The sequence below is a fragment of the Lithobates pipiens genome, unplaced genomic scaffold, assembly GCF_037356315.1.
Source record: "Lithobates pipiens isolate NorthernLeopardFrog02 unplaced genomic scaffold, aLitPip1_a1.2 Scaffold_30, whole genome shotgun sequence".
NCBI classification, from domain to species: Eukaryota; Metazoa; Chordata; class Amphibia; order Anura; family Ranidae; genus Lithobates; species Lithobates pipiens.
Window position 1 is genome coordinate 30,201,592 of NW_027507791.1, and position 17,647 is coordinate 30,219,238.

The 17,647-nt window shown below is 47.9% G+C and overlaps 1 protein-coding gene across 2 annotated transcripts in view; it reads left to right on the forward strand.

Moving 5' to 3' along the window:
* The window catches only part of TUFT1 (tuftelin 1), a 47,771-nt gene extending 32,621 nt beyond the window's left edge, over window positions 1-15,150 (forward strand). For both annotated transcript variants that reach the window (XM_077463891.1, XM_077463890.1), the window contains exons 2-13: window positions 453-527; window positions 810-917; window positions 5,224-5,310; window positions 5,855-5,923; window positions 7,326-7,400; window positions 7,495-7,602; window positions 7,692-7,820; window positions 8,110-8,204; window positions 8,417-8,522; window positions 10,186-10,269; window positions 10,468-10,568; window positions 12,289-15,150. In XM_077463891.1, the coding sequence (XP_077320017.1) occupies window positions 453-527; window positions 810-917; window positions 5,224-5,310; window positions 5,855-5,923; window positions 7,326-7,400; window positions 7,495-7,602; window positions 7,692-7,820; window positions 8,110-8,204; window positions 8,417-8,522; window positions 10,186-10,269; window positions 10,468-10,568; window positions 12,289-12,355 (1,104 nt within the window). In that variant the 3' untranslated portion in view covers window positions 12,356-15,150. The remainder of the gene's footprint in view (window positions 1-452; window positions 528-809; window positions 918-5,223; window positions 5,311-5,854; window positions 5,924-7,325; window positions 7,401-7,494; window positions 7,603-7,691; window positions 7,821-8,109; window positions 8,205-8,416; window positions 8,523-10,185; window positions 10,270-10,467; window positions 10,569-12,288) is intronic.
* The last annotated feature ends 2,497 nt before the right edge of the window (window positions 15,151-17,647 follow it).

Consider the following 17,647-nt stretch of genomic DNA (forward strand, 5'->3'; position numbering starts at 1 on the left):
TGGTGCTCTTCAACTGTGGTGATACCCCCGCCTTGGTGAGCATGGTGCTCTTCAACTGTGACAAATCCCTGGCCTTGATGAACATAGTGCTCCTCAACTGTGATGACTTTCTGGCATTGGGGTGTAGGGTGCTCTTAAACTGTGGCAGTGTGCTTGTGGAGGGAGACTAGGCAGTCCTGGGTACTCCAGAGCTGAACAGCTTGGAACAGAGCAGGAAGCGGGGCCTTTACCTCCCCAACAACAGGAAAATGTACACCATGTATACCGACAAGCTTGACCACTTGGACTTCTCTGGTGAGCTCAAAGAGTTCAGTGTTGTTCTGGGGTGGGGAGGGGGGGGTCTGTAAAAGGCCCCCGTGATAAAGTGATCAATGAACACGAGACCTTCTAGTTCCACTGATTTCGTTTACGCTTGTTCTTCTCTATGCTGACCATTCTGTTTCTATTTTCAGGATAACATCAAGACTTTACGGCTGACTCTACGGGAGGACCACTCCCCGGAGAGGACGGAGACCATCAAAGTGAAGGTGAGGACCCAGAGACTGGTGGGGATCGGGTTGTGGGGGGGAAGGAGGTGTTTGATTGCAATCTCCTTCTAAAAATACCGCCAGTATGACGCATTCTGTGTCCTCTGCTGATGCCTGGCTGATGACATCGTAGCCGTCTGTTGACATTTTTGTTCAGTTTGTCACTGTTACTCAATCGGCCTTTGGGGAGGCATCCAAATATATCTCCCGGTTTCAGTTACACGGGAACCCCCAGTGTAAACAGCTGTCACTCATTTATTTTTATTTTTTTCATGTCTGCAGCCGGTGGGACGCGCCTTCGCTCTCATATCATCCAGACCAACCCGGATCTCTCGGCCTCTGAACTCCGAACTAGTCAAGTCCAGCGATGGTGATGAAGAGATCATTAAGGTAATGACCCCCTTACACCTCCATACTAACCTGGAATCTCAGCACAGGGATGGTGGGAACCCCTCATAATGGGCACAGCACGTGTACAGACCCGGGAACTCAGCACAGGGATGGTTGGAACCTCTCATAATGGGCACAGCAGGTGTATAGAACCGGGAACTCAGCACAGGAATGGTGGGAAACCCTAATAATGGGCACAGCGGGTGTACAGACCCGGGAACTCAGTACAGGAACAGTGGGAACTCCTCATAATGGGCACAGCGGGTGTACAGACCCGGGAACTCAGCAAAGGGATGGTGGGAACCCCTCATAATGGGCACAGCGGGTGTACAGACCCGGGAACTCAGCACAGGGATGGTGGGAACTACTCATAATGGGCACAGCAGGTGTACAGACCCGGGAACTCAGCACAGGGATGGTGGGAACTCCTCATAATGGGCACAGCAGGTGTACAGACCCGGGAACTCAGCACAGGGATGGTGGGAACCCCTCATAATGGGCACAGGGGGCGTACAGACCCGGGAACTCAGCACAGGGATGGTGGGAACCCCTCATAATGGGCACAGGGGGCGTACAGGCCCGGGAACTCAGCACAGGGATGGTGAGAACCCCTCATAATGGGCACAGCAGGTGTACAGACCCGGGAACTCAGCACAGGGATGGTGGGAACCTCTCATAATGGGCACAGCAGGTGTATAGAACCGGGAACTCAGCACAGGAATGGTGGGAAACCCTAATAATGGGCACAGCGGATGTACAGACCCGGGAACTCAGTACAGGGATGGTGGGAACCTCTCATAATGGGCACAGCAGGTGTATAGAACCGGGAACTCAGCACAGGAATGGTGGGAAACCCTAATAATGGGCACAGCGGGTGTACAGACCCGGGAACTCAGTACAGGAACAGTGGGAACTCCTCATAATGGGCACAGCGGGTGTACAGACCCGGGAACTCAGCAAAGGGATGGTGGGAACCCCTCATAATGGGCACAGCGGGTGTACAGACCCGGGAACTCAGCACAGGGATGGTGGGAACTACTCATAATGGGCACAGCAGGTGTACAGACCCGGGAACTCAGCACAGGGATGGTGGGAACCCCTCATAATGGGCACAGGGGGCGTACAGACCCGGGAACTCAGCACAGGGATGGTGGGAACCCCTCATAATGGGCACAGGGGGCGTACAGACCCGGGAACTCAGCACAGGGATGGTGGGAACCCCTCATAATGGGCACAGGGGGCGTACAGACCCGGGAACTCAGCACAGGGATGGTGGGAACCCCTCATAATGGGCACAGCGGGTGTACAGACCCAGGAACTCTTCCTCTTATAATTTTTTTTGTATGCTGTTCCCATCTCTGATGAGAGTCGGATTCCTCCTGCCCATCTCAATCAGACACGATAAATAGATTCTTGAAGGACCAGCTTGTCACCTTCCCGGAATGTGGATCTGGGCGGAGGCCGCCTCCCCAGCCTCTGAATATGATCTGTGTGGATTGGGATTACACTCTGTCCTGTACACAAGAGGATATTTATAGTTGCTGAGAGACTGATAACTGAGATGAAATATCACTGCCAATCCCCGTCCCCTCCCCTGGCATTATTCTGCGTCTCTCTGGAACGCGGATTTGGAGCGGGGCGTGTTTACGCAGAAGCCTGGAACATACAAGAAGGTGTCTTTGTTTACACGAGCCTTAAGGACTCTCCCTGTGCGTTCAAAATTGTGCGTATTTACATAGCGATCCTCCGACTTCACTGCCAGGAAAACGTTTTCCATTCTTCTGACCCCTCACCTGTGTGCGCTCGTTATTTGCAGACCGGGTGTGATGACATTTAATGTTTATTTATTTATTACAGGCACTTGTATAGTGCCGTCAATTTACGCAGCGCTTTACATATAAGTTGTACATTCACATCAGTCCCTGCCCTCAAGGAGCTTACAACCTAAGGTCCCTAACACACATTCATATACTAGGGCCAATTTTAGACAGGATCCGATTAATCTACCAGTATGCCTTCCCTGGTCCCCCCCCTCCCCCCTCATCAACAATTTTCAGTTTTCATCCCATAACTTATTTTGGACCTGGTGGTGTCATCACTGAGGTCTCTGTGCTTCTCTATGCAATGCGTGCAATTCATGCCTGGTGGGAGGGGCCCGGCAGGGCGCTGTACATAGCTTCCTGAACACGGCACCCTTCCTCAGTATTCTCAAGAGCGCTCCGCCCTGATGCAAGCAGCGGGAGGAGTTATGCAAATCTCTGAAAATGTCTTGATGGGTTGAGTGGGAGTTCCTAGGCAGGCTGTATTTCCATAGGTAATGCCCACATGTGATGCTGAGCCTCCATTATTAAAAAAAAAAAAAAAACTGAAATCCAATGAATGAAAGAGGCGGGGCCAGGTCATTCAAGCTCTAGATGACGCTGGATGTCCTTCAGCAGGCTGGGGTAGTTGGATGGGTGGTCTCACCAAGCGGTGCTCTTTGGCAAGGGTGATAATTATGTATGGATAAAAACTGTGTAGCTTTGACTACATTTGGATAATGCACTTGCTATAGGTGAAGGCCATTTACGTACCTCCCGAAGCCTGGTCCAAAAACTCTAAGAGATGGCGTCCCCTCATCCTGCCTTGTTGCTAGGACGTTGTTAAGGTGCTCCCAGCCATTACTCCCAGAGATGGCATCCTCCCATCCTTACTTGTTGCTAGGACGTTGTTAAGGTGCTCCCAGCCATTACTCCCAGAGATGGCATCCTCCCATCCTTGCTTGTTGCTAGGACGTTGCTAAGGCACTCCCCGCCATCACTCCCAGAGATGGCGTCCTGCTTTGTTGCTAAGGCGCTTTCATCCATTACTGCTCGACCCCCATCATCACAGGAGTGAGGAGGAGAGAGAGCCCATGTGTGGGGGATCAAGTCAGCTGGGATTGTCTTGGCAACATCTTAGCAACAAGGCAAGATGGGATCCAAATGAAATTGCCGCGGTGTAGATGAATGCAGCCTCAGCCAGCGGCGTGGCTGGAGCAGCATTGGCTGATGATACATCATCTACATAGGGGACATGGCTGGAGAGTTGCTGGCTGAGGCCACATTCATCTACAGAACTAATGCACTGGGTTGGTGAGCGGCGTCTTTTCTTCTCTTTTAATAAGGGAAGATGGGATGATGCCATCTTCAGGAAATTTTCGGCTAGGCTTTGGCCTTCACCTATAGCAAGGGTATTATTCAACTTTGTTCAAAACTGTTTTCATCTACAGGCGCCCCTAACCCTTTAGGTTGAACCAACCCTTTAAGGCCTCTTTCACACTGGATGCATGTCTAGTTTATTTTGGCACATTTTCCAGTGGATGCCAAACCGGTAGACCTTAGAAACGAGAGAGAGTGGTCACACCAATGTGATACGTTGAGGTGCCCCTGAAAAAATACAGTTTTCATCTACAGGCGCCCCAAAAGCCCCATACACACGAGCGGACTTTTCAACATCCAAAGTCCGACGGACTGATTCCGTCAGACTATTCGATCGTGTGTGGGCTGCAACGGACTTTTGATTCACCAAAGTCTGACGGACTTTAGGATATGGAACATGCTTCAAATTTTTCCGACGGAACTCCGCCGGACCCGGTCCCTTCGAAAAATTCGCTCGTGTGTATGCTATTCCGACGGACTAAAACCGACGCTAGGGCAGCTATTGGCTACTGGCTATGAACTTCCTTATTCGAATCCAGTCGTACGTCATCACGTTCGAATCCGTCGGAGTTTAGTGTGATTGTGTGTGGCCAAGTCCGCTCAGCCGAAAAGTCCGTCGGAACTCTGTCGGAACTCTGTCGGAACTCTGTCGCAACTCTGTCGCAACTCTGTCGGAACTCTGTCGGAACTCTGTCGGAACTCTGTCGGAACTCTGTCGCAACTCTGTCGCAACTCTGTCGCAACTCTGTCGGAACTCTGTCGGAACTCCTTCGGAAGTCTGTCGGACATAAGTCCTCTCGTGTGTACGGGGCTTAACTCTTTAGGTTGAACCAACCCTTTAAGCCCTCTTTCACACTGGCTGCATTTCCAGTTTATTTTGTCACATTTTCCAGTGGATGCCAAACCGGTAGACCTTAGAAACGAGAGAGAGTGGTCACACCAATGTGATACGTTGAGGTGCCCCTGAAATAATAGTCCTGCATGATAAGTTTTCCCAGGTTCACCAACATTTTCAGTTCAAGTCTATTGATCGGGATCTTTAAAAAACCTAAAAATGTCATCCAATGATAACCCAGCGCTGATGTTGGCTCTACCTATGCTGTAATTCGTCTCTTGTGTCCCCACAGGTCTACCTCAAGGCCAAAGCGGAGAACAAAGCCAACCATGAGTGGAATGTCAGCCAACTTAAGAACGAGGTCCGCCATATTCAAGAGGTAATGAAGCCATAAATTTAATGAACGACTGCTGGGATAACTAGGAAGGACAAGAGGGCAGACAGGGGTTTATTTTGGCAGAGTTGAGAACGTAAGACTTATTGGAGTGAACTGCACAGTGGGAGGAGCTTTCACAAATGTAGAGAAAAACTTTTGGGGTGACGGCTGAGGTAGTGTCCTCAGGAAGATGGAGGAGGTCTTTACTGGTCAGGATGGGTTCAATCTCTTCCATTTCTACAAAAGTGACCGAATATTTCCGTCAAATGTTTTTACCATAAACAAAACCTTCACCGATTCCCTTGTCACCAGAAGCTTTCCACTGCTTTCAAACCTGAGTGGAAGCAATCCTCTAACGGCTCGTTAATAATTCATTTTATAAATGTACGATGCGCTTAGTTCCTGCGTTTAAACCTTGTTAGTCATCCGGAGATCTGCGACTAATCTAATGGCCTGGGGGTGGGGGGGGGGTGCAGTCTGTGCATAATGCATTGTGGGTAGTCATGCACTCTTCAAACATTTAATAGCTTGTCTCGGCTTCTTTCAGGCGAGGACGTCTCTGAAGAATCTTAGAAAAGACCTTGATGGCTCTAAACACGGGCAGGAGGCGGACAAGGTAAACTTGTGAAAGCAAAGTTGGATTAAGAGTAGAGTGAATCTGATTTTATTAAAAGTTGGTGATCCAAATCCACCTTCTTTGAGGCTTCAGATAATAACAAAAGTGCTGTAGAGATAGACCCCATTCTTGGAACACCTTGAAGAGGCAGTTTAGAGGAGCAGCATTGTCAGGGAAATACAGTTTAGCCGACTGGCTCATAAACATGTGCATGGTTCTGCACATAGGATCATGGCTAGGTGCATGCGGTAGGTGCACATCCACAGTCAGTATTGACCCCAACCAACCTATTTAAGGGAGGCTCTAGCTCAGTGTCAGTGCTGACTGGTCTTCAGCTTATGCCCTTTGTTTTGACCTGTGTCCTCCATCTGTTTTATGTCATTGTTCCTCCTCTTCACTGACCTGACCTTGGATCATGTTCTGTACCGCTGCTTACCTGCTCTGACCTCAGCTTCATTCATGACTGATTCAGGTTATGATTCCTTACCTCGCCTCTGACCCCGGCTACCTCTGTGATTCTGCCGCTGTTTCTGATTTGACTTCATGCCATGACCGACTGCCAGCTCTGGAGGCATCTAGAATCTGCTCCAGTTACCTGTGGGTATCCCTTTGCCCACTTTGCCTTTGTGAAGTTGTGGCTCAACTGAAGTTCCTCTTTAGCCTCTGGTTCCCCTCATGGTACTGCTGTCCCCCCCCCACGCTGATGCTGCATGGGTGATGTCCTGCTGAGTCTGCATCTCCGGTCTGAGGTCCTGCCATCAACATCTACTGGCACTCGTGTCCCTCCTAATCTGGATTTTCCAAGTGGGCATCTCCAGTCCAGGTTCTGCCATCAACATCTACTGGCACTCGCGTTTCTCCTTATCTGGGCCTTCCGAGTCTGCATCTCCAGTCCAGGTCCTGCCATCAACATATACTGGCACTCGTGTTGCTCCTAATCTGGGTCTTCCCAGTCTGCATCTCCAGTCCAGGTCATGCCATCATCTACTGGCACTTGTGTTCCTACTGATCTGGGTCTTCCCAGTCTGCATCTCCAGTCCTGGTCCTGCCATCAACATATACTGGCACTCATGTTCCTCCTGATCTGGATGTTCCAAGTCTACATCTCTAGTCCAGGTCCTGCCATCAACATCTACTGCACTTCTAGGGGTGCTTTGGTTGGAGATGCAATAGAGGCCACCCTCGTCATTTCAGTTTCATATCAGGTACATGACAAGCAGTTTGGTGCAAGGCTTATATTAGTTTTCTCTAGGCAGGAGATTATTTTCTGAAGTCCTGAAGAGGAGAGTTTTGGAGTTCCTTCTGAAAAATGTTTCCCAAAAATCAGATTATGTCCCTCACAGGAAGTTAAATAATTTTTGGAGGTTGGGCCTTTGTCTCATAATCTGCTCTATTTGTGAAGGTCTTGCTGTCAGAACATCACAATGGTGTCAGGCATTATGAGGAACCATGGTCGATGTCAAGAGACCGTGATGAGGTGAGAATTTTAAAGCCATTTGCCCCTTCAGTCCAGGAGGATCCCAAACGTTCTAGTGCTTCTTCACACAGAACTCTGATTTGTGTTACCTCAGGAATTTCCCCTGGATAATGGAAAGAACTTACGGGAGACCGCGCAGAAGCTGTATGCCAAGCTCCAGGAGACTGAGAAGCGGCACCAGGCTGACCGTAGGTTGTATGAGGTTAGTTCTCCAATGCTTTCTGTCTGACCCAACGCCAGCGCCATACCAGCTTGTTGGGCGACTTTTGTGACTCTTTCTCTTGTGAACAGGAAAGGCTCAACCACTGTCGGCAGGAGGTGGAGCAAAACAATCGAGCGCGTATGCAAGCGGAGGAAACAGCAACTGAGCGTCAGCGAGAGGTGGAGGAGCTGAGGAGGCTGATGTCCAGTATGGAAAAGGTAAGAAGGAAATGTTTAGGACGCTACAAACATAAGATTGAAATAGAAAGAAAAGTTGCCTAAATTATGATATTAAAAGGCAAACTGAATCATATTTGGGCTCCTATATAGATGTGAAAACAATGGAGGGCTGCACTGAGCCAAGTAGACATAGACAGGATCTGTAAAGCGAATCGATTGCAGAGTTCAGCTTCTATAGGGCACTAGAATTGTTCTTACTTTATGTACTGCCCACCTTCTAAGAGCCGTTGGTAAAGGTCAGTTCAGTGACTGCTTGTTCTGTCTGTAGGAACACCAGGATTTGCTGAACAAGATGCAAGAAAATGAGAAAGAGTTGGACGGTCTAAGAGGACAGAAAGAGGAAAATGCACCTCTACAAAACAAGTGAGTACATTGAGATTAGAGGACGCTGCTGTAAGCAGGCAAGAATCCGATTTTTCTTTTAGAAGTAGATAGGAAGAACTCCTGTCTGGATAAACGACACCCAAGTTATCGAAGCCAGGATGTTAACTGTGAACACCTTAGAATTAGGGAGAGCCTCTAAGGCTGGAAATATTGGAGCTCTGGTTTTTAGATCTAACGTTCTTGAATTTCAGGTGTCAGGATCTGGAAAAGACCGTGGCCAACTTGAAAGAGAAGATACACCACCTTGATGATATGTTAAAGAGCCAACAGCGCAAAGTACGACAGATGATTGAACAGGTACGTGCAAAGGATTCTGGGATAGTCTGACCACAGTAATGTACACTAGAATATACATTATATGGCCAAAATTATGTGTAAACCTGACCATGACACTCAAAAAAGTATACGGCCAGAAGTTTTGGACCTATCCTTAAATAATGGAGCTCATTTATTTCCACTAATTGGTTCTGTTAATACTCCATCAAACAAAGAAATTTTAGTTGTGCTCTTCCAACTTTGTTTGATGAAGACCCTTTCTAATTCAGCAATACCTGTGTACAAAGACATGGTTTGACCAGTTTGGTGTGGAGGAACTCTGCTATCCTGCCCAGAGCTTTGACCTCAACACCTTTGGGATGAACTGGAACTCCGATTGTGAGACAGGTTTTTTGGCGCCCAACGTGAGGCCCAACATGTGAGCCAGGTCTCTTTTTTTCATGTTTTTTTGTGCCCAACATGTGATCCAGGTCTTCTTTTGGTGCCCAACATGAGGCCCAAGTCTTCTCATCCAACATCAGTACCTGACCTCACAAATAGGACACATTCCCACAGAAGGCCTTCCCAGAAGGGTTGGAGGATGTTATAGCTACAAAGGAGGCCAACTACATTATAACAGCCATGGTGGAAGGGTGGACAACTCCAAATGAATGGCTATGAAATTTTTAATTAACTGTCTAACAAGCTTATATAGATGTAATGGCCAGGTGTCCACAACCATGCTTTTGTCATATGGCGCCCAATGTGAGGCCCAACATGTGAGCCAGGTCTCTTTTTTCATGTTTTTTTGTGCCCAACATGTGATCCAGGTCTTCTTTTGGTGCCCAACATGAGGCCCAAGTCTTCTCATCCAACATAAGTACCTGACCTCATAACTAGGACACATTCCCACAGAAGGCATTCCCAGAAGGGTTGGAGGATGTTATAGCTACAAAGGAGGGCAACTACATTATAACAGCCATGGTGGAAGGGTGGACAACTCCAAATGAATGGCTATGAAATTTTTAATTAACTGTCTAACAAGCTTATATAGATGTAATGGCCAGGTGTCCACAACCATGCTTTTGTCATATGGCGCCCAACATGTGAGCCGGGTCTCTTTTCATGTTTTTTGGTTCCCAACATGTGATCCAGGTCTTCTTTTGGTGCCCAACATGAGGCCCAAGTCTTCTCATCCGACATAAGTACCTGACCTCACAAATAGGACACATTCCCACAGAAGGCCTTCCCAGAAGGGTTGGAGGATGTTATAGCTACAAAGGAGGGCAACTACATTATAACAGCCATGGTGGAAGCCATGGTGGAAGCCATGGTGAATGGCTATGAAAATGTAATTAACTGCCTAACAAGCTTATATGGATGTAATGGCCAGGTGTCCACAACCATGCTTTTGTCATAAAGTGTATTACACCAGCTAAGAGCTGGAATCTGCCTCACAGTGGGAGTGGCTCTTTTTGTAAGCTGATGGACAGAAGTGAGAGATGCCTGGGCACAAAACGGGCTCAGGAAGGGTGTGACTAGTGTGCTTTTGATCAGTAGTTAAGGATGAGGTGGAGTAGCGATACAGAGTTTGGTAAGTTTGGGCCAATGTCTTGTCACTCTCCTATGCTTGAGATGGGTTTCATGGTTGATGCGCAGGTTTCATTTTAGATGTTAATTTAAAGGTCTTCTGTTGTGTCCACAGCTGCAGAACTCGCGGACAGCCAACCAAGAGAAGGACTCTGTTATCCAGGAATTACGGGAGAAAGTCTCCTGGCTTCAGTCAGAGGTAAGAGTCGGGCCTGTAATGATCCCTCTGTTGGATTTCTGTTAAGGCTTCTCCTCCAGAAAGTCTAATCCCATCGTTTGTGACTCATAACCCACGGTTCCTCCTTTTGTCTGTTATGACAGCCCTGCCCAAATATCTCTTTTTTTTTTTTTTTATATGCTATAGAATGACCTAATTCTTTTGTTTTTTGTTTTCTAGAACCTGGAACTACAAGACAAACTGGAACACTTTCTATCCACCCAACAGGGACACACAACCCAGCCACCAAGGGCTTACGCCAGACCCAACACACAAAACTTGTTCGTAATATGAAAACTGATTCTTCTGTCTCTTGGTCTGCCAAATCGCAGTTGCTTCTTCTTATTTTAGGCAGTAGTGGATGTGGTGGTACTAAAAAAGAAACTTGCACTTGTGTCTGTTTTAAAGACCTTATCGGTATCAGTTTTTGTAGAGCATTGTCCGTCTTTCATCGCGTGTTAGACTTGTCCCATAAAAATGTTGGAGTTAGAATCAACGAGGTGGCATTAGATCTGCAACCAAAATCATCTATTTCTTTGGCCTTCTGAGTTGCAACATCTTCCAGAAGCTTGCCTATCTTTAAAACCGTTATTAAGGCTAGCACCGTGGTTCTCGGCCAGGGGTGTCAAACTCAATTTAATCAGCATTATGGTGGCCCTCAAAAAGCCAGTTGTATCTGTAAGACTAGATGTCCAGAGCAGTCTACTCCAACCCCCCCCCCCCCTTTACATCAGATGTCAAGAGCTTCCCAACCTCAGAGTCCCCCACTCTCCCTTACATCACAGTTCACCCCCCTTACCTTGTGCTGCTGCTGTTAATAAGCTGGGGGGGGGGGGGGTAGCTGAGCTGGGAAGCATAGAGTGCAGGGTCTGAAGGAGGACCAGCGTAGGGCTAGAGTCAGCTGCCAGAGTTTTCTGAATGCAGAGACCAGGTGAGGGGGAGAAAGGGAGGGGGGGGGGGGGTGCTGAGAAGTGCAGGATCTGTAGGAGTCCTCTCTGCTGATGACAGGAAGAAGTCCTCTCTGCTGATTCCACGGCTGCATGGAGAAGCACATGATCTGGCAGAGTTACGTCCTTCTCCGTTGCTGACTGTTGAGATGGGGGGGAGACTAGCCTTTTTCGCAACTGCATTGAGTAGTGCAGGATCTGGAGGAGGAATTCTGTCCTCCTCTCTGCTGTCGACTGCTAAGACAACATGGGGGAGGATGGAGATGAGGGGGATGCCGCCACTGCAAGAGAGTTGTGATGGCCACAAGAAATGGCCTGACAGACCAGATTTGGCCTGTGGGCCTTGTGTTTGACACATTCGCTCTAGGGCATGTGGGGGAAGGAAGGTGATGTGGGACATGTCCAGTGATACCACTGTAGGAAGCTGTACTTGCACATTCCTCTGCCAGAGGTGCCCAGTCAAAAAAAAAATACTGACACAGTCCACACGTCATCAGTGCTGCATATTCGTGCCATTGTCACATGACATTAAAAAAAAATTATCGGTATCGGCAAGTACTTGAAAAAAGTATCAGTACCTCTATTCGGTTTTAAAGTGATATCGAGACAACCCTACTTTTGTAATGCAACTAATGCAAAACAACGGTAACCAGGAGATCCTTGCACTACAGGTCCTCAGGTATGGCTTTCTCTCCAGCAAGGAGAACCGTGATCAGCACAGTAGTGACATCGCCAAATCTCACTCCAAATCTCCCGAGACTAGCAGTCAGAGGCAGCAATGCCTTAGATGATCTCGCACTGCAGATTTACATCTGAGGTTGCAAAACAAAAGTACCTACAGGAAGTGTACTGCTATTTTTCAGGAGGCATTCCAGACAACGGGTAGATTTTTCCAGGGTACTACTTAGAACATTTAGAAATCTTTAATGTGCCTGTTACATAAAAAATCTTAATTTTTTGGGGTTCAGGTCCACTTTAATGTAACTTGTGCAATGATATCTCAAAACATTTGTTTCTTTTAAGATCACCTACAATACTCTTCCTCTCTCTATAGCAAGCGTGTGTACCTTCCGGCTGGAGGGGGCAGACCTCAGCCACTCATCAAGCTGGTCGAGACATGAGCTGAAAGTAGTGTGCGATGATGCCGGCATCTGTCGTGTTCCACGTGAGCAGCTGGTGGCCTGATGGAAAGGACTGTATGGATTGCTGTAAACCTTTTCGAAGACTATCGCCTGGTAGAGCCTCTACTCTGTGGCTGTGCTCTTGAGTACAGGAAGAATTTACTCAACACTTGTAAGCATCCTATAGACGATATTTTATATCTCCAGTTGGTTTTAGAACTCTTCTAGTGAACGCATTCTTGTTAACGACCTTTCCTCTTGAGATACCTCCTAACTTGAGGGCAAGACTGAGCATCGTGGATGGACCTTCTGTGTTTGAATGCTGCAGTCTGGGTGTTATGCAGCGGCAGGAAACCGTTGCCTTAAACTTTATCAGCGAAAACCAAAGATCCTTTGAAAAAAAACACAATGAGCTGGAAGTCACCCAACACTGGGCAACACCACAACGCCTTAAGTCTCTCTCCCTTAAAAGATGAGATCCATCGAAACCTCCAAGAGATGAAATGCAAAGTCCTGACGTCATATCGAGCGGGGATTTTAACTACGTCTGTACTAGAGATGATTATCAAGAATGATGGGGGAAGCCCCAGGGGAGCGTATTGGAATGTTTTGTCCCGTCCCTGTTTTGTGCCGCCAGATGTCTCGATGTGGGTGTTGCGTAATTGCTCACGCCTCTGTCTGGCTTCTGCTCTGTACCCTGAAATTCAGGTTATATAATTTGGTAAGGTTCCAGCATCTCCATTTGACTAAGCTCCCAGGGGCTCAGTACAAATGCCACCTTGAAGCTCCATCTAGAATGTCACAGGTGTTTTTTATTTTTTGTATACTGACTGAAGGAAAGGTAACACCCAAAACTGGGAGAGCCTCTAATGTTCCTGCACTTTGACTGTTAGCTATTACATTGTCTCCTGTGCCTTACGTAATGACGATTGTTCAGATCTCACTTCATAGGGCTCTTGTTGGTAGGAATCGGTGAGGTTCAGGCCAACAGTATGGCAATCTGTGGAACGTAATTTTAGCCTTGACATCCTGTGGCTTTCCAGCTCTTGTGGAACTTCGCGTCCCAACCTGCTTTCCTCTGCTTGGAAAGGCATGATGAGAAATACAATTTCCACCTCAGATGGAGATCCAAAAGGCGTCTACTTGTTGCTTTTTCAGGAAAACCAAGAAAAATACTTCCAGGGGGGCCACTAAACCGAAAACAAATAGGTCCTGATTTATAAAGCTCTGATATTACCTAGAACAGCCAATATCAACCAGGATTGCATGGAGCCCTAGGGTTTCTCAAGTGGTGGCTAGGGGTTCCTTGAGCTGTGGCTAACTGACCTCACACGTAATGGTGCCTGCATAGTTCTAGGTCCAACACCACTTGCCAGAGCCAGTAATCATGACTCTTACGGCAGCATTCTGACCACCACTGTAATGAGGTCATTCCTCCCATTAATCCCCACCAAGGTAATGGGATATTTTTCCAATGACCACCCATGGACTAATCTTAGCAGGGGTTCCCTCAGACCTTAAAATGATTGCAAGGGTTCCTTTGGGGTAAAAAAAGTTGAGAAAGGCCAACTTTAGAGTGTGCTCACCACACCGTCTATGGCATGGTGGCTCTTGGGGCTTTGCATGTGCACATTGGTGCCCCTGGAGACCCAATAGGAAGTTAGAGGTTAATTTCCTGTCCTGGGGATACAGCAAGGTAAAAGTTAATTTCCTGCCCTGGAGACACAACAGGGGAGTTAGGGGTTACTTTCCTGTCCTGAAAATGCAACGGGAAGTTAGAGGTTCCTTTTCTGTCCTGGAGAAGATGCAATAGGAAGTTAGAGGCTCGCTTCCTGTCCTGAGGACATACCAGGAAGTTAGGGGTTCATGTCCTGCCCCGAAGACCCAATAGGAAGTTAGAGGTTCATCATTGGTGTCCTTAGGCCCCATTTTCGGTGTCCCTGGGAGGAATTGCACCCCATCATTGGTGTCATTGGGCATCATTGTTGGTGTCACTGTGAGGAATTGTGCACCCATCTTTGGTGTCACTGGATTTGTTCCCCATTGGTGTCATTTGGCCCCATTGTTGATATCATTGGGAGAAATTGTGCAAATTTGTTGGTGTCGTATGGGGGAAATTGTGCTCCATTGCTCATGCCAGTGGCTGAAATGATGCCCCAAGGGCTAGATAAAGGCAAGCAAAGGACCACATCCAACCCCCTGAGCCACAGTTTGGAAGACCACTGATCTAAGTTGACCGGGACAAGATCCTTTAGCATCCAAAGTAAGGGGATCAAAGTTCCCACCAACCCCCCACCCACTTCCACATGAGCTGTGGACTTCTTCAGGAGAACAGGTTTTAAGTCCAGCCCATTTTTCACTCCCTAGTTGCTGAAGTGCCCAAGGCAGCTGCCTCTTCTGCCTATCCCTTGGCCCGGCCTGAACCCCAGCCACTCGCGTGTTAATCCTATTTGGGACAATACTGGTGATAACATCTGGTCTGTGTCCAGGAACATACCAAAAACCTTTTTTGGAGAACATTTTGTTATAGGTTTAGTGGTCCCCAAGAGAAAGTGAGCTTTTACGGATCATACAGGACCTCCATTTTTTGATTCCTGCTGCCTAAGCGAGGCTGCTTTTGCTGATCTCCCGCTAACCTGATACTGCTGTCGCTATTTAGGGTACTTGAAAAGCACTGCTCCCTGTATATACCCACCCCCAAGAGCTTGTGTGTATTTATTGTGGGTCTCCCGGCCTTCTGCTGTAATATAGATAGGAGTGTAGATAGTGCAAAATAAATTATAATATTTAAAGAACCTTGTTGTGCTGTGTCCTGATTGGTGGAGAGTGTTGGGAGAAACGGCGGAATGTCAGATTTTTAATGTGTTATAAATAGAGCGGTCTGTGTTATGTGTGAACACGTGCTGTGTAATGTGTCGGGTGTATGAGCGCCGGGGACAAGTGTGTACATGACCGCGATGTGTGGGAAGCCAGGCTGAGCCGAGGGAGTTTCGTCTGTCACACACCCTGTATAATGAGAGGATGACGCACGCTGCAACCCTCACCGGCTTATCGCACACCAAGTCTTCTTCTACCCCATAAAGGGGGCAAATGGGAAGATTTCCCCCAGTAGTTTGTGTCTCTGCCCCTCCCACAATGGGAAGATTTCCTCCAAAAACTCAAAACAAAGGTGTCCCCGTCTTAGAGCTGGACGCTCCAAATACCTGTTAATCCAAGGTTGGGTGACCTCATCAATTGGCTTTGTACCGGCTCTTGTAGGTGGGACACACCTGGGACCTCCTGAAGGCGAGATCTAGTCCTTGATGGCAGCATGTGATCTGATTGGCCAGAAATCAGGCAGAACTGAATTGTCAGTTTTAAGTGGCTTTGGCCGGTGACTGATTAGTATCCCGGTGAAGTCGCTTTCCTACTACTACTGCTGGCAGTATCTAAATGACTGACATTATTGGTCTAAGGCAGTTTGGTCTGAACAGCTTGCACTCTAATCCTGTTTGCACATTCTGCGGTTGGATTTAGAGCAGCACATAATGTACTGTAATCACCCCGGGGGTAGGGAGTGTGCGCATCAAAGGACTGGGCTGGGTGTACTCATAGGAGGGACCTGATTAATAAATACAGTCTCCCCCTGCTGGTTGTCTGAGAGGTATATCACCTTACAGTACTCAGGATGGTCCCCCTGCTGGTTGTCTGAGGTATATCACCTTACAGTAATCAGAATATGTCTGAGGTATCTCCTGTACTGTACTCAGAATCCCCTCTGTTGGCTGGCTGTGGTATACCACCTTCCAGTACTCAGGATGTCCTCTCTGTTGGTTGCCTGAGATATACCACCTCAGTACTTAGGATGGTCCCACTGCTGGTTGCCTGAGGTATACCACCTGAGTACTTAGGATGGTCCCCCTGCTGGTTGCCTGAGATATACCACCTGAGTACTTAGGATGGTCCCACTGCTGGTTGCCTGAGGTATACCACCTCAGTATTTAGGATGGTCCCTCTACTGGTTGCCTGAGGTATACCACCTCAGTACTTAGGATGGTCCCACTGCTGGTTGCCTGTGGTATACCACCTTCCACCAGTACTTGGGAAGCCCCCTCTGCTGATTGCCTGAGGTATATCACCTTACAGTACTCAGGATGTCCCCTCTGCTGGTTGCCTGAGGTATACCACCTCAGTACTTGGGATGGTCCCACTGCTGGTTGCCTGAGGTATACCACCTCAGTACTTGGGATGGTCCCACTGCTGGTTGCCTGAGGTATACCACCTCAGTACTTGGGATGGCCCCCCTGCTGGTTGCCTGTGGTATACCACCTTCCAGTACTCGGGAAGCCCCCACTGCTGATTGCCTGAGGTAAACACCAACCAGTTATTATTCCTACCTCCCTTCCTGTAGGCTAGGGAGGATTTAAATCCCCCTACCTGACACGTTCATACTACAGAGGACATTTATGAAGCAGACGCTTTCAGTTACAGGGTGACAACAACGCTCTGTCCCTGTGCTCCGGTGTTGTCACCCGCTCACATGGACTTCCAATGGAGGGTACAGGTGTCAACACATTACACAATCATGGTCCACTGGTGTCACCATCCGCAAACTCGTCCTGAGAGATGCCATGCAGCCATCGCTGGAGTTCCCGTATACATGAAGTGGCTGCAAAAGAGGCCGCATGTGATCAGCAGCACTGGGGTGTATGTAAAAACAGAAATGCATGACGATGGTTGATGATTCGCTGTGCACAGAGCCCTCACTGTGCATGCAGCTCCTTTATCTATAAACCAGGTAAAACGGCAGAGTGTGTTTTTCTGAAATTATTTTTATTTTTTTGTGGACGTCGGAGATAGAAATAGATTTTTGGTGGAGCTCCGGCCATACCACCCAATGTATATAAGCTATACGTACAACACCCTGAAACACAACGCACGGGTCCTCGCCCTGCTCAGGAATCCTTCATATCGCACCACCTATACAGGAATGGGTTTATAATGGAGGTCACAGGGTTGGTGCACGTTGAACCTGCTATCAGGAAGATAATAAAGGTGTTATGTATGTAAGGGGAGGGGTGGGGGCTTCTAATATACAGTACAGGAGGAATGTCTCAAGGATACAATAACACCGCAAGAAAACCTACTGGCCAATAAAAAGAAGGAAGGGTTAGAGCCCCTGTCAGTTTTTATTCTCAGTTCCTGTTCTGGGGATGCAGCTGGAAGTTCAGAGTTCCTTTCCTGCCCTAGAGACCAAATAGGAAGCTAGCAGAGCTACACGTCTTAACTGGTCTCAATTCGATTCACTTATGA